The sequence below is a fragment of the Carcharhinus amblyrhynchos genome, chromosome 4 (assembly GCF_965287045.1).
Source record: "Carcharhinus amblyrhynchos chromosome 4, sCarAmb.v2.hapA, whole genome shotgun sequence".
In the NCBI taxonomy this organism is placed as follows: Eukaryota; Metazoa; Chordata; class Chondrichthyes; order Carcharhiniformes; family Carcharhinidae; genus Carcharhinus; species Carcharhinus amblyrhynchos.
Window position 1 is genome coordinate 91,757,519 of NC_137327.1, and position 16,707 is coordinate 91,774,225.

At 40.5% G+C, this 16,707-nt stretch overlaps 1 protein-coding gene across 3 annotated transcripts in view; it reads right to left on the reverse strand.

Moving 5' to 3' along the window:
• The window catches only part of LOC145342191 (UDP-N-acetylglucosamine--peptide N-acetylglucosaminyltransferase 110 kDa subunit), a 71,529-nt gene extending 59,296 nt beyond the window's left edge, over positions 1 to 12,233 (reverse strand). For all 3 annotated transcript variants that reach the window (XM_080187535.1, XM_080187534.1, XM_080187533.1), the window contains exons 1-3: positions 11,819 to 12,233; positions 1,471 to 1,621; positions 958 to 1,201 (exon numbers count right to left, since the gene is read on the reverse strand). In XM_080187535.1, the coding sequence (XP_080043661.1) occupies positions 958 to 1,201; positions 1,471 to 1,621; positions 11,819 to 11,855 (432 nt within the window). In that variant the 5' untranslated portion in view covers positions 11,856 to 12,233. The remainder of the gene's footprint in view (positions 1 to 957; positions 1,202 to 1,470; positions 1,622 to 11,818) is intronic.
• Between the last annotated feature and the right edge of the window lie 4,474 nt (positions 12,234 to 16,707).

Below are 16,707 nucleotides of genomic sequence, written 5' to 3' on the forward strand. Positions count from 1 at the left end.
ATATATTGCAAGCAGTCTTTTCATACACTGAATTTGCAGTAGAAGCTATTGAGAATACATGTTCATGCATCCAAGATTTAGTGTCTTCCATGACTAGATTAGGCATGCCATCTTACAGCCAACTCCACAAGGACCCTGTTTAGCGTTTCTGTTTTCATCTTCCTGCCAAAAAGGATATCAAGTACAGATCTAAACCTTCATTAGAAGGGCAAATATTAAATTGCTTCACAAACTGAACTGTTGCTGCAGAACTACTGGAATCATCATTTAGTAAAACATTAGTGTCTCAGTGCTTTGGTCAGAGGAGTGATGATACTTGCACAGCTTGAAGCAAATTGCACAACTGATTATACAGACCTCAAGGTTATTTGCATTTTCTGTTTCTCCAGTAAATGCTAATACCTGGACTTGCCCAGTAATTTCCACATTCTCTAACTAGGAAGAGAGAGAATCCATGTGGAATCTTTATATGGTTGAGCTTACTCCAAAATGACACACCTGGTGATGGAAGACTGGAATTTAGCCAAAATTCCACAGCAAACTGAAAAAGTGTCCATGCAAAGCATGTAACTCTTAAGCATAGTTGATGACAATCTGGGATCAATGGGACATGAAGGGGTGCACTAGTGGATGGACTTTTCCACAATCAGACCTTAATGATCCAATCAACAAATTTAGTACAAGTAAAGCTGTCCTAACTGGACATGCAGAAGTTTACCAAAGTTGCCATCACTAACTAAAACCATGTCCAAAATAAGATTACATCAAGACTGAAAATAAGTATGCCCTATATAAAAGTGGCAAATTGAATTTCATTCAGAAAGCAAAATTAAGGCCATACAAAATAGCATTGCAAATTAAATTACATGATCAAGTGAAATGGAAATGGCTAAACAACAATTTTTACACCTAGAAACTGGAGTTTAACAATATGACAAAAATTGCATGCTAACATACAGGGTTGTACTGTAGGGCAGATACATAGGCTTGCACTGCTCCCTCCATGTCGCCTGCTGCAACCAGTGCTGCCGCCAAGTTGATATATCCATCGATAAAGTCCGGTTTGAGCCGGAGGGCATGTCGATAATGTTCAATAGCTTCCTGAAGTTGTCCACGCTCTTTATAGACATTCCCCAAGTTGGAGTAAGCTTCAGCCAACATGGGATTCTGCTTGATAGCCAGAGTGCTAAAGTGAGCAGATCTGGAAAAGAAAATTCAAGAAAACATGATACAACAAGCAAGTCTGTTTTTTAAATTAAGGCCAATTAATCTTCTGCCTCACAACCAATAGTCAAAAGCAGTTTCAGTCAATGTCATATTTCTTTACTGTCATCAGATAATTTACACTGAAAGAAAATTGTTAGAAGATACACGTTCCTTTTGGCTATAACACAATGATAAAAGTTTACTGCATCTCAACTGAAAAATCCCATATTGGTTTAAAAAGCGGATATGCCTGTTGCTCATTACCTATCCAGCCTGCGACACTGGAAATGTATGGAGGAAAGAAGCAGCAGCACACCAGTGTTATCAGGCTCCTGTCTCCAAAGTTGCATGCAGTGCCTCTCGGCTGCCTCGAAATCTCCAGCCTGATATTCACGATGAGCCAGTTCTGCTAACCCTGGAAAGGAAACATACATTTTATTGTTGCCATTTATTCTAAAAATAGGTAAGGAAAATTAGATATGAAAATGCGTTTAAAAAAAGTGAGAACACAGAATTAATGAAATGTAGACTAAAACAAAGAGAAACAGTTAAAGCCCTGTAAAAGCCATTGTGTCAATAGGCAATATACTTGATTTACGTCGTGCTTTAAACATAGCAAAACACCTTAAGGTCTCCACAGAAGCAACTTATAAATTATCATTCTTGTTTGGTAGTCAATGTACGTCAGCCAGCACATGGATGGTAAGAAGTCTCACAACACCAGGTTGAAGTCCAATAGTTTCTTTGGTAGCACGAGCTTTCACAGCGCTGCTCCTTTATCAGATGAGTGCAGGATTTGGTTCACAAGCAGGGCAATATATAGATATAAACTCAATTACAAGATAATGGTTGGAATATGAGTCTTAACAGATAATCAAATCTTTACAGGTACAGACAATGTGAGTGGAAAGAGGGTTAAGTACAGTTTAAAGAGGTCACCCTAGTAACATGCCCATCTGCCTTCAAAGATTTATGGACAAACACACCATTGATTTGCCTTTCTATATTGACTAATTTCATGGGCTAAGTGAGATTACCTTAATTTGACAGATTTGGCTTGTGATTTGGGTCAATGCAGCAATTAGGTTGAGGCCAGCTAATTCATTTGACTCAAGATTCTTATGATAAAGAATTGCCTGAACCCATCAGCCAAAGGAGAAATCACATTGGTGGAAGTAAGTAATCTTTGCAATGGTATGAACTTCTGTACAGAGTGATAAAAGCTCTGCCTCCCAAGATTGGAAGCCTAATCGACAACTCTTGTGGGTGGCCCAACCTCTTAATGATTCCTGAAGTCAACAAAATCTTTTCACCACATAGGGCCAATTACCCTATTTGCTTATACAAAGATAATTTCATATAATCCCTACAGGACAGAGGGAGGCCATTTGGCCCATCAAGTCTGGATCATTCACAATCCCTGTAACCACACACATTTACCCTGTTAACCCCACATCCCCCCCCCCCGACTCAAGGGTCATTTTAGCATGGCCAATCAACCTAACCTGCATATCTTTGGACTGTGGGACGAAACCAGAATGGTTTCCAGGAGGAAACCCATGCAGACAAGGGGAGAACGGGCAAACGACACATAGTGACTCAAGTCAGGAATCGAACCCAGGTCCCTGCTGCTGTGAGGCAGCAGTGCTAACACTGTGCCACTGCGCCGCCCAGTCATGGATGGAACACATATCTGTCAGCCTTACAAATTCTTCCAGTACTTCTCACTATTCCCAAGGGTACAGTGAGATTGTTATTTAAAAATATCTCCTCAGCATGGGCTGAAAGAGAATTTACATTCCAAATCCAAAAGGTTGCTTAAACCAATCACAGAACTCAGTCTATTCATAACTTGTGACAATTGGACCAACCATAAACTGAAGAGAGATTAAGCCATTCAGCGTTAATGCATATCATGGCTATGCTTTCTAGTTTATTACAAGGGATTGCTCATTTTTTCTTCCATGTTTTGGAAATTATGAACAGCTTTTTTCTAGTGGAAACCAAAACAAAAAAAAACATAAACCAGTATCCTTGGAAACGTTTAAACTGAATATACTGGATTAGAAGATGATCAAGAATTCAGTAAACCTTAAGAGAGATTAGATACACGAAGTAAACAAATACATTTGCTTCATGTATCTAGAGTGGAAAGGGAATGTTGAACAATTCCCTATCAATATTTAAAGTTTGGGGGCTAGATTTGCAAAGATGTCAAAGGACTTGAATTGGTTGAAAACAGCAAACCTTCAAAAGGTGGAAATACTACTAAATAACTGAAAAACTGAATGTTTTTAAACTCCAAATACAAAAGGATATTTCTCCCTCAAGTGAAAAGGGCACCTGGTTAAACAAAGCCAAACTGTGCAACCGGTCAACTGCAATGACTAATCAGACTGTAGGAAAATTGTTTTTGTCCAGATTAAATAAAGATGCAAATGCATAAGACTCGGTCATAAGAACATAAGAAGTAGGAGCAGGAGTAGGCCATCTAGCCCTTCGAGCCTGCCCCGCCATTCAGTAAGATCATGGCTGATCTGAAGTGGCTCAGTTCCACTTTCCCGCTTTCTCCCCATAACCCTTAATTCCCTTGTCTGTCAAAAACCTATCTATCCGTGACTTAAATATATTTAGCGACGTAGCCTCCACCACTTCAACGGGCAGAGAATTCCAGAGATTCACCACCCTTTGAGTGAAGAAGTTCCTCCTCAACTCCGTTCTAAACTGCTCCCCCCCCCTTATCTTGAGGCTGCGCCCTCTAGTCCTGCTGTCCGTGGGAAGAATCTCTCTACCTCTACCCTATCCATACCCTTCATTATCTTATACGTCTCTATAAGATCCCCCCTCATCCTTCTGAACTCCAACAAGTACAGACCCAATCTATTTAGTCTCTCTTCATAGTCCAACGCCCTCACCTCCGGTATCAGCCTAGTGAACCTCCTCGTATAAGATGTTGAATGGGATGGATAGGATAGAGGTGGAGAGACTCTTCCCGCTCAAAAAAGACAGGAGGACTAGGGGGCACAGCCTCAGGATGAAGGGGGGGGGCGGTTTAGAACGGAGTTGAGGAGGAACTTCTTCACTCAAAGGGTGGTGAATCTCTGGAATTCTCTGCCCGTTGAAGTGGTGGAGGCTGCCTCGTCAATATTTTTAAGACGCGGGTTGATAGATTTTTGATAGGCAAGGGGATTAAGGGTTATGGGGAGAGGGCGGGAATGTGGAACTGAGCCACGACAGATCAGCCATGATCTTATTGAATGGCGGGGCAGGCTCGAGGGGCTAGATGGCCTACTCCTGCTCCTATTTCTTACGTTCTGCACTCCCTCCAAGGCCAAAATATCCTTGCACAAGTGCGGCAGCTAAAACTGCACACAATACTCCAGCTGCGGCCTCACCAGTGCCCTGTACAGTTGCAGCAAGACCTCCCTGCTTTTATATTCTATCCCCCTCACTATAAAGGCCAGCATCCCATTCACCTTCTTGATCACCTGCTGCACCTGCAGACAGGGATTTTGTGACTCATGCACAAGGACCCCCAGGTCCCTCTGCACCGTAGCACGCTGCAGCTTTTCACCCTTTAAAAGGCAGCAAAGATGATAGTGGATGTCAGCAGTGACAACAGTAAATATTTTTAAAAGGTTTGTTAGGGCAACCAAGGACTCCAGAGAGACATTGAAAGAATCCCCAGGGAAGTTTTAGGTGAGCAACCAGGACACAGCATACATTTTAATTAGTAACACTGAATCAATCTTCACTTCAATAGGCAACACTCAATTACCAATAAAGCAAGAGAGTTTTCTTTAAAAGTTTCAAGTGTCAACATGAATGCAATCCTGAGAAAGTGTTGCAAAATTAATCAAGCTAGTTGTTACAGCAGTAATTACCCAAGAATACGCAAAAGTAGGGGCCTGAGCTCAATGAGCCTCTTACTTCTATAACGCATTTTAGTGTCAAAGATTGCTTTGATTAAGATTATCTACAGATGCTGCCTGTCCCTTTTCTAACAGAATCAGAGGCTGTCAGGGTCTTCTTGGATTTTCAAGAAGCTGTTGACTAGATGTAACACTATAGGCTATGTTATAGGATAGAGCCACAGTGATCCCACAGGTATTGTTGGTAGGGTCGTTGCATGTCATATCATAATTCTGATTACTGACCTGGACCAATCCACAAGTTTGTGAACAGTAAAGATTTGATTGAGCAAACATCACAATTAGAGCTAAAATCAACAGGGAAGTACAACTGTACTTCGCAGGAATCATTTAGATAAACATAAATAATACACAATGCCTAGAGACCACAGTAAAATTAAGATACATTGCTAGGGCAATCCAATACAAAACAAGAAGCACTGGATTGTCCTTTTTTACAAGGACAGTTAAACAGTTTCTTAGGCAGAACCTAATTTTGATCATCCCAAGACAGACAATATTAAGGCCAAGAAAAAAAATTTAACGGAAGCATCGAGAACATGTTCTGCTCCCCTCCAGGAGGCTTCTGAGAAATCATCCAGATGATCTGTCCCTGAATGAGCTTGTATTTTCCTGACCTTATTTTGCCACTCTGGAGATTACCTTGCTGCTGCTGAGAGAGATGTCAGTGTTGGTGATACTTGGAAGAATTGAAACTCACAGCATAGAAGACCATTCTGGCGCCATGAATGTGCTGGCTGTTTCGAAGGGCTGTTGTATTTAATCTAATATCCCCACTTTTTGACCATACACAATCCATAAAGTACTTATCTTACTCAAAATTATTTACGTACGCAGCTTCCACAACCATTCCAGATTTCGACAACTCAGTGAAAATGATTCTCAACGGACCTCCAGAACTTCTTCCCACGACTCTTTATCCACGTTCTCCAGTTATTGACCCAATCCCCAAAGGGAATAATTTGTTTACATTTACTGTATTAACACATCCCCAAAGGAAAGTAGTTCTAATTTTCCAATAACTCAAATCCCTCACAAAGTAATATCTTAATATACTCTCCTTTACACCAAGTTCTAACCAATGCTTCAAGAAATTCAAGCATGCTGCCTTTGATTTTATATTCTATTCATAAACCCATAACTAAACTGAGTGCTTAGCACTGCTGCCTCTCAGTGCCAGGGATCTGGGTTCAATTCTGGCCTCGGGTCACTGTGTGGAGTTTGCACATTCTCCCTGTGTCTACGTGGGTTTCCTCCACAATCTAAATGAACCCTAGTGTCGGGGGATTAGCAGAATAAATATACAATAGTAGAATAAAATCTTTACAGTGCAGAAGGAGGCCATTCACCCATCAAGTCTGCACTGACCACAATCCCACCCAGACCCTATTCCCATAACCCCATATACTTATTCTGCAAATCTCCTTGACACTAGGGTCAATTTAGCATGGCCAACCTAACCCACATATCTTTGGGCTGTGGGAGGAAACGAACACTCGGAGAAAACCTAGGAGGGGTTACGGGAATAGGGCCTGGGTGGGATTGTGGTCGGTGCAAAGTTGATGGGCCGAATGGCCTTCTATGCACTGTAGGGATTCTATAATTCATCCCACTAATTTTAAGGATTTCTGAAAATAGACTTCTGGGCATCTCTACTCATCTACACCTTTTCAAAATCATGCCATTTATCATTGCAGTCCTCCCTCCCATACTGGTCCTTCCCAAATGCACCACTTCATCCACACACCATGTGTCATTTTCCTGCCTGAGTCATCCTGAATCCTGCACTATTGTCACCATAATCTGGTATTTTACCAAACTTTACCTATAAATATTACAATGCTGCTCTCTACAGCAAAGTCTAGAGAGTTAATAAAAATTACAAACCTAAAATGGACACATTCTGAAAAACATTCATCCATTTGATGCCACTGGCTCTTTTATTCTTTGTGAATGCAAGCATCGTTGGCAAAGCCATGTTGTCATCCCGAATTGAGATGGTGGTAGTGAGCCATCTTTTAGAACGGCTAGAGTCCCATTTGATGCAGGTGCATCTATAGTGCTGTTGGGGAGTTCCAGGATTCTGACTCAGCAGTGAATGAATTATAACTAGTGCCAAATCAAGATGATGCGTGTCTTCAACGGAACTTGCAAATAGTGCTGTTCCAATGAACTGCTGCTGCCCATGTCCATTTTGCAAGTCACAGACTTGCTTGGCATCAAAGTAGTTTTGGCAAGTTGCTGATATGCATCTTGTATATGGTACACACTGCTGTCATGGGAGTGAATGTTTAAGGTGCTAATCAAGTTGGCTGCTTTGTCCTGGATGGTAGCAAAAAAAAAGTGGAGAATATTGCATCATTCACCACAGAATTCAATGTTTCTGACCTGCTCTTGTAGCCACAGTATTTACGTGGCTGGTTTAATTAGTTTTTGGTCAAACGTAACCAGGATGTTAACAGGGAGTCAGCAATAGCAATGCTACTGAATGTCATGGGGAGATGGTCTCTGATTGGGATGATCAATGCCAGATATCATCCAGGTCTTACTGAAACTGTGTCCATGTGCAATATGAGAAGTTGTGAATAATATTAAACTTTGTGCAATTAACAGCAAACATCCCCACTTTTGACCTGATGCTGGACAAAAAGTCAGTCATACAGCACAGAAACAGGCCCTTCAGCCAATCATCAAATAAGCCTACAGCTTATTGTGCCCTGACAATTTAAGTGCTCACCCAGATGCTTCTTAAATGCTGAGAGAATACCTGCCTCCACCACCATTCAGCACTGCATTCCATATTTCCACCACCCTCAGTGAAATTTTCTTCCCTCAGATCCCTTCCAAACCACTTAATCCTCACCTTAAACTGATGCCCATCAATGATATATCAATTAAAGATGATAGGGCTTAGAACATTGCTGCAGGAGTTCCTTGGGGTAACGTCCAAGGTCGGAGTGATTAGTCCCCCAACTACCACAACCATCGTCGTTTGTGTGAGTTAGATTAGACTCCAACAAACTTGCCAATAAGCCTCCCATAAAGCATTTATTGAATACGTATCAGGCCTTCATATCCTTCGCACCATCTTGATCAACCTACTGCACTATCCAAATCATCAGTCATGCACATTTTACCTTTAACAAATCCACATGGGCTCTCCTTCATTTATCCACGTCTTTCTAAATCAAAGTTTATTTTATCTGCAATAACTAAGGAATAACTTCCCCACTGCTGAGGTTAACTCACCTGGCTCGTAGCGCCCTGATTTAAACATTCTCCCAGTTCATGAGTAATGGTATATAAGCAAACCTCAAACTCCGACACTTCTCCTGTGTTCAATGGGGTTCGAAGGATTTTGACCAATGCTTCTTGAGTTCTGCTTTTACTTCTTTCAGCAGCCCAAGATGCACCCATCTAGATCAGATGGCTTAAGCCATTTTCAGTAACATGTCTCCTCTATCTTTAATCCTGTCTCAGAACCTCACTTTCCTCTTAGTACAACCAGCACATCATTTGCTTCCTCTCTGAGGAAAGCAATGTACTAATTTAATGTTTTCATCACATCCTCCACCTCTGCATGAAGATCTCCCCCGGGTCCTTCATAGGTAAACCTTCCCTTAATATTTATATGTTTGTAAAATATTTCCTTGTAACCTATGTTAACTTATCAATTCCTCCTGCATTTCCTGAATCATTGAATCTTGCACCTGACAAATGTCAATTTAATTTTTGTTATCCAAGGAACCTTAAAGTTGTAAATGCTGTATATTTTCACTTCAATGGCTGGTTTTACCCGAACACACTGTTCCTCAAATGTCCTTCAATGCTCCTTCACAGTTTCATCCCACAACAGCCTTATTCAATCTATCTGCCTTCTCACTCAAATTCATAGTTGAGCACTTTTATTGTTGATTTTTTTTGGTCTCTTTCCATAATTATCTTAAACCAAATTATGTTCAGTTAATGCTAGATGATTTCTGACTGTAACACAACCAACCAGATCTACTTCACTCCTCACAACCAGATCTAAAGCTGCTTCTTGCTGAACTGGAGAAAATGATTGAGAAAATACTTGTGCCAATATCTCTTCTGTACCCTGAACACCACTTTTACACAGTCATGTCCCTTAATATTATTCTATTTTTGATAAACACTTTTGAAATTAGCCCATCTATTTTCTTGTTTGAAATTTTATTTTCAAAAAGTTCTTAATTATGCAAATCCAGCTGAACAGATTTGGTTCCAGAAATATTCAGCAAATCATTTAAAAAAAAATTTCAATTTAATTTATTAGTCACAAGCAAGCTTACACTCACACTACAATGAACTCAGTGTGAAAATCTTTTCCATTTAGACTCTCATTTCATTCATCAATACCGCCAGGCCTCCCTCCCTTTTTCCTTCTCTATCATTCTGAACACTTGAAAGTAGGAACATTAAAAACCCATTCCTGGACTTGTATGAGCAATGTCTTGATTAATGAAAACATACCTATGTAGCAATTTGCACCTGCAGTTCACCAACTTTGTTGCATCACAGATAGCAAACACAACAATTGTTAATCACCTCAACTTGGGTCCTGCCAGTTTTTTTCAATACTTATAACTGCCATTAATATCTGCTTTCCAATCTCATTCCTGCTCAACTGTTATCTGATTCCTCCTTGCTGAATTAGTTTAAACCCTCCCCAAATGTACAAGTTAACCTCTATTAAAACACTGGTCCCTATTTGTACGATGACAGTATCTGACTGGTTATTTTCCTATCTGTTACTTTATATCATATTGCTCATGCTGGGTTTGCACCCTGGATGCCTCTGGTTTCAAATACAGTTTCCACATAAGGAGCAATAATTAACTGGCTTTATAGTCCACATGGGCAATATGAACATAGTTCAAAATAACTTTACTAAACTCACTTTTGCTTAAAAAGGCCTTCGATAATTTCAGGAAATCATATTTTGACATACTGAAGATAAATCTAACGAGCATTCAATCTCCATCTGGTCATATTCTTTGACTTGCAAATAAATTATAAAATTAATTTGCAGGAATATGTCAAGAGCCCTAGTTTTCAAATTTAACGTAATTATGAATTTCTTACTCCACTTCAAAATATTCTAAAGCAGAAAAGGAAAATGTACATGCCATGCATCTGGTAAAATAATTTACCATCACCAGTATTTTCTTTGTGCATTTGAATCATATGATCAGGATGGACATGCAATCAGGTCAACAGGACTTTCAATGAGAAGTTTAAAAGCGAATAGTTGCAGTGCACAAGTTCCAGGTTTTATCCCTGCTCTCCATCCAAGTTAACAGTGCTGTCAGTTAAATGAAGGAAAATTATTGTTGTGGATTGGCAACGCAATCACTGATCAACATTCATTGGTGGAAGAGCACGTATATGTATGACAGGCCAGAAAAGATCTAATAAGCTTAAGTGTGATGCACTATATTTAAATATGCGAACAGTGGTTTGAGGCCAAAACTCTTGCAGAACGCCCTTACCATTAAATGCTCCGAGAACGAGGCAAATGCCCACTGTGTCATACCCTTGGCAAAACGCAAGTCTTCAGCAAACAAAATTGGGAAAAAATTGTTGCAACTCGAAATTCATGACTACATTCTACAAATTCAACACTAATATGCAATGTTAAAAAATGTTTACAGATGTGGGTGTCACTGCCTAGGTCAGCATTTACTGCCCATCTCCAGTTGCCCTCAAAAGTAGTGATGAACTGTCTTCCTGAACTGTTGCACTCCGTGATGTACAGATATATTCAAATGTGGTTAGAGAGGGAGTTTCTACAGGAGAAAAACCATTACCACGTTTTTACAAGTACGTCACTGCCTTTTTCCCCCAAATATCCATCTTCACAAAGGTTCTCTACATTTACCCATAAGTCTTAAACTGTCAAACTCAAGTTTACTGATACTCATGCAATTTATCCCTCTAATATTAGTAACATCCATTTTATCTGGCCACATAATCAATTATTTCAAATTGGTAGGTGATTTGTGAGCAGTTAAGTTCCCATATACTCAAATTTTCATTAAATCGCTTATGTTTAAAGTTTGTGAAATATCTGAGACTTTTCAGAAGAGCTGTAGAATGTAGAAACCTCATTAACCAGTACCTCTTTAAAAAATATTCAAGAATTGTCAAAACAGTAGGGCAAAGATATTTTAACTGTTCTATGTTGTTGTCACTGCCTTGGATCAATAATTCTGTCACGATAGTCATCTCCCCATACCCACTCCAATCTAAAGACTCGTTGGCAACAGTATTTCCTCATCCAATGCTCTGTTTATGCACTCTGAGAAAAGAAATCTTAAAATAACGAAAACAGGCCTATTTTCACACCAAGGTATCCCCGTACTCTTACATATTATTGTGTACGCTATAGACATGGTACGTAATTAAAAATAAAGACGTCCTTTTATGTTGCTTGTTCCCTCTTCCCGGAACTTATCATTGACGGCGTTTCTTTTTTCCCCTCTGAAATGTACTCCAGATCTCAGGCTCCGATTATAACGATCGAATCATGTCGGCCCCACTCACTCGCAGCAAGATTTGATTTGATTTGATTTTAAATTTACACCTCATGGTGCCCGGATTACTTCAGTGAAAGAGCCAGTGTCAATTAATTACACTCCCCTTCTAAACTTTCTCACCTGTGCTGTCAGTCACACCGCCGACTGACGCCGCCATGCTCTCGCTGCGGGTAGAGTTCACTCACTCCAGGCCCCCCTTCCTCTTTTCGGGACAGGTTTTAACCGGCTCTCAGTCTGACTCACCGTCCCAATCAATCGAAGGCTGTCCTTTTCCCGTTCCCCCCAACCCCCTCCTCCTCCTCCTCCTCCTCAAGGCCCGGGGCCGCGATGTTTACGTGACGGTCCTGGTCTTTTTTTTTCCCTTTCCCCCCTCTTCCCGCCAACTGTTACGGCAGCCACAGCTGAATCAATGTGCCGCCATGGTTTCTGTTGGCAGCTCGGCAGGGACGGTGTCTAGTCCTGATGACTGTCTGTCCCCACTCTGCTTCCCACTCAATCCCTCAGCCCTCTCTCGCGCGCAGATGGCGGCCGGAATGAGGAGAACTCTAATCGGAACTATTTTCACATCAAAGAGTCTACCTACACGTTAAAAAAAATCCATCCCGATCAGACAAAAAAAACCCTCCACCTTTTTTTATCGGACGCATTTCGGATATTTATTCAGGTTTCGCCGAGTGTCTTCTTCGGCTTTTTTTTGTTTTAATTCGGATTTTGTTTCAAATTCGGTCAGCTTTTATTTTTTGCGGAAGGACCAGACATTTGAAGGGTGAATCTCACTCATCACCGCTGTAACCGCGGGGGTATCGCTGCGCGACAGCATTGCGGCGGCCACAGGGACCGGAACGCATGCGCAGGGAAAAACGCGATTGTGTGGAAAGGTCGAGAACATTCACGTGGGCGGCCGGCGCCATTTTAGAGTTGAAGTAGTGGAGCTGTGGGTCATGTGTCCTGAAAACAAGGAGCAGAAATTGAAATGGATCAACAAGACGGTGTTTCTTGTAAAATTGTTGATTATTCAGAAATAATACACGCAGCTCATGACTCTTGCACTAACCCAGTGCGTTGGGCAAGTTATAAAATCCAGGGCTAAAATCAGCAGTTAATTGAACAACATTATAGAAAGGATATGGAGGTTTGACAAATGAACTTGGATGCCACCCAACGCAAGGATAAATATGAAAAATAATTTGACGATTAGGTGATTATATTTAAGTGATTTGAACGGTCATTTAAACATTAGAAATGCCTTTATTTACTTCGTGTAGTGAGGCAATGCAACTCATTTCAAGTATCAGAAACAAAAACAAAGTACTGGAAAATCTCAGCGGAGAGAGAATAGAGCCAACGTTTGGAGGGTAGACGACCCTTTGTCAGCTGATTTGATCAGGTTTCAAGGTTTAATGATTTGAGGCAGAATTTTGCAGATATTCGACTGCTGCAGTGTTACTGTATTTTCAAAAGCATAGGGGAACGTGAGGAAAGAGGTGGATGAAAGGATAGGGTGGGTGAATGGTAAAATGAGTGAGTCGACCATTTGCAGTTTGTAGGTTGATAAGATTTCGGGCAGCAAGTACGTGAAAATGAAAGATGGTCATACTAACACATTAATGGTTTTGTCTTTACAATGCTGCTAAACCCAAGTTTTTTCCCAGCATTTTTTAAATTATTCATGTCAGAGTCACCATTTAGTTTCAGAACATGCATGGCAATCCAGTCCTATTCCTTGCTGCATCCCATAGCCGTTCAAGTTCATTTCCTTCATGTGTCTATCTCTTCCTTTTGAAATCATTGTTTCCACACCCACTACCTTCATGGGTAGGTCGTTACCACTGAATATATTAAAAATTCCTCCTGTGTGTTTCTTACTTAAAATCTTAAATTGATGTCCTGAGTCAGTTTTTCCTTGTAATCAAAGATAATTGAATTTTAACATGCACTCTGTTTTCATTCCACAGACAGTGCCTAACCTGTTAAATGTTTCCAGTTTTGTTTTACATTTTGAATCTACTAATGACCTTTAGTGTAGGCCCATAGTAGTTCACAGGATTATTACAAAAAAAAGGCATGAAACCTGAAAAGCAAAAGGCACGTGATCAATAGGTTTTTAGGAGATTGTAGAGTCTAAACTTACTGAGTTGTTTAAATTAGCAAGCAGCAACAATCTGTGAATCACACTTTAAGTGACATGATCACGTATGAAGAATCTGAATCCTGTCAATGGTAAGTGAGGAAACACTAATATAAGTAGAATATAGAGAGCTAGGAAGAAAGTTTGAACTTCAAAGATAGTGATTTCAGGATTACTATCAGTGCCACATGTTTGTAGAAATAGCAAGATATATCAGAGGAATATGTGGCTGAAGTGATGGTGTGAGCAGGAGGGGTTCAGATTCTTGGGGCATTGGGACTGATTTCTAGGGGAGGCAGGACCAGTGCAAACTGGACGCGTTACACTTGGGCAGGATTGGAACTGATGTCCTTGAGGGGGTACTTGCTGGAGTGGTTGGGGAAGATTTAAATTAACGTGGCAGGGGACTGGGAACCTATCCAAGGCGTCAGAGGATGGGGAATCAAGGACAAAACTCAAAAACAGGAGTAAGAAGTGGTCAGCAGGGAAACGGGGTCAGATTCAAACAGGGCCTCAGTGAGAAATAGTATTGCCGTCAGACTTTTGAATGGACCTATCATATTGATCTTTTTCTACACCCTAGTTGTGACTATGACACTATGTTCTGCACCCTCTCCTCTGAAGATATGCTTTTGTCTGTATAGCTTGCAAGAAACAATGCTTTTCACTGTATACTATAATAAATCATAGTTAAGTCAATAGTGGGAACGGGAACACTAATGTTAAAAAGATAAGCCTGAAGGCTTTGTGTCTTAATGCACAGAGAATTTGCAATAAAGTGGATAAACTAATAGCAAAAATAAACGTAAGTGGGTACGATATAGTCGGGATTACGAAGACATGGCTATAGGGTGACAGGAATGGGAACTGAACATTGACGGATATATAGGAAGGACAGACAAGGTAAAGGTGGTGGAGTTGCATTGCGTTTAAGAGGAAATTAACACTAACATTGGCTTTGACAATGTGGATCTATGGCTAGAGCTAAGAAACACCAGGGGGCAAAATAAATTAGTAGGTGTTGTTTATAGACCCCCAAACTGTAGTGGTGGTGACATTAAACAGGAAATTAGAGATGTATGCAACAAAGGAACATTTTAAAGTAAAGTTTATTTATTAGTCACAAGTAAGGCTTACATTAACACTGCAATGAAGTTACTGTGAAAGTCCCCTAGTCGCCACACTCCAGTGCCTATTTGGGTCAACACACCCAACCAGCATCTGTAATTATGGGTGATTTTATTCTGCATGCAGATTGGGCAAATCAAATGACTCTCAGAGTATATATATTGGAGGAACTCCTGGAGTATATACTGAACCAACATGTTGAACCAACTATCCATTCTAGACAGGGTATTATGAGAAAGGAATAATTGGCAATCTAGTTGTGCAAGACCCCTTGGGGATGAGTGACCACAATAGAATAGAATTTTTCATCGAGACGCAGAGTGATGTAGTTGATTCTGAGACTAGGGTCCTGAATCTTAATAAAGGAAACTAAAGTAAGAGATATGAGTTGGCAACGATAGTTTGGAAAACATTACTTAAAGGGATAACTGTGGATAGGTAATAGAACATAGAACAATACAGCACAGAACAGGCCCTTCGGCCCACGATGTTGTGCCGACCAGTTAAAAAACAATGACCCTCTAACCTAAACCAAACCCTTTCCATCCATAAACCTATCCACGGATCTCTTAAATGCCCCCAAACTAGGCGCATTTACAACTGCAGCAGGCAGGGCATTCCAATCCCTCACCACCCTCTGGGTAAAGAACCTACCCCTGACATCCGTCCTATAACCACCCCTTAATTTAAAGCTATGCCCCCTCGTGCTAGCTTTCTCCATCCGAGGAAAAAGGCTATCACTGTCCACCCTATCCAAACCTCTAATCATATGTTTCAATAAGGTCCCCTCGCAGCCGCCTTCTTTCTAACGAAAACAACCTCAAATCCCTCAGTCTCTTAATGGCAAACGTTCAAGGAGTGTGTGGTTGAACTGCAATAATTTTTACTCCTGTCAGGCACACAGGAAAGATGGCCAAACTATGGTTCACAAGAGAAATTAGAGATCCTAAAGTAGATCAATATTAGAGAAATTGTGTTAGGGAAACTGATGGCCGGTAAATCCCCAGAGAACTTAAGGAAATGGCTTAAGAAATACTGGATGCATTAGCAGTTATCTTCCAAGATTCTGTAGACTGTGGAACAGTTCCTACAGATTGGAGGGTAGCTTATGTAACCCCACTATTTAAAAGTGATTTAGAGAGAAAACAGGCCTGACATTGGTCGTGAAGCATATTCTAGAATCTGTTATCAAAGATTTTATAGTAAAATACTTGGAAAACAGTGGCAGGATTGGAAAGAGTCAGCATGAATTTATGAAAGGGAAATTATGAAAAGAAAATCTACTGGAATTCTTCGAGAATGTAACTAGTAGAATTGATGAGGGGGAAACGAGTGGATGCGTTTTATTTGGACTTTCAGAAGACTTTCAACAAAGTCCCACAAAAGAGATTAGCATGTAAAATTAAAGCACATTGGATTGAGGGTAGTGTATTGAGATGGATTGAAAACTTGTTCGCAGACAGAAAACAAGTAGAATTAAACAGGCTATTTTCAAATGGTAGGTAGTGAGTGATTAGCAGGGTACCGCAAGAATCAGTGCTGTGACCCCATTCATTATATATATTAATGATTTAGGTGAAGGAGCTAAATGTAATTTTTCCAAATTTGCAGACAACACAAAACTAGGTGGGTGGGTGAGCAGTGAGGAGAATGTACAGGTCGCTCAGCGAGATTTGGACACATTGAGTGAGCGGGCAAATGATTTGTAGATGTAGTACATTTTGGATAAATGTGAGGTTATCCACTTCGGTAG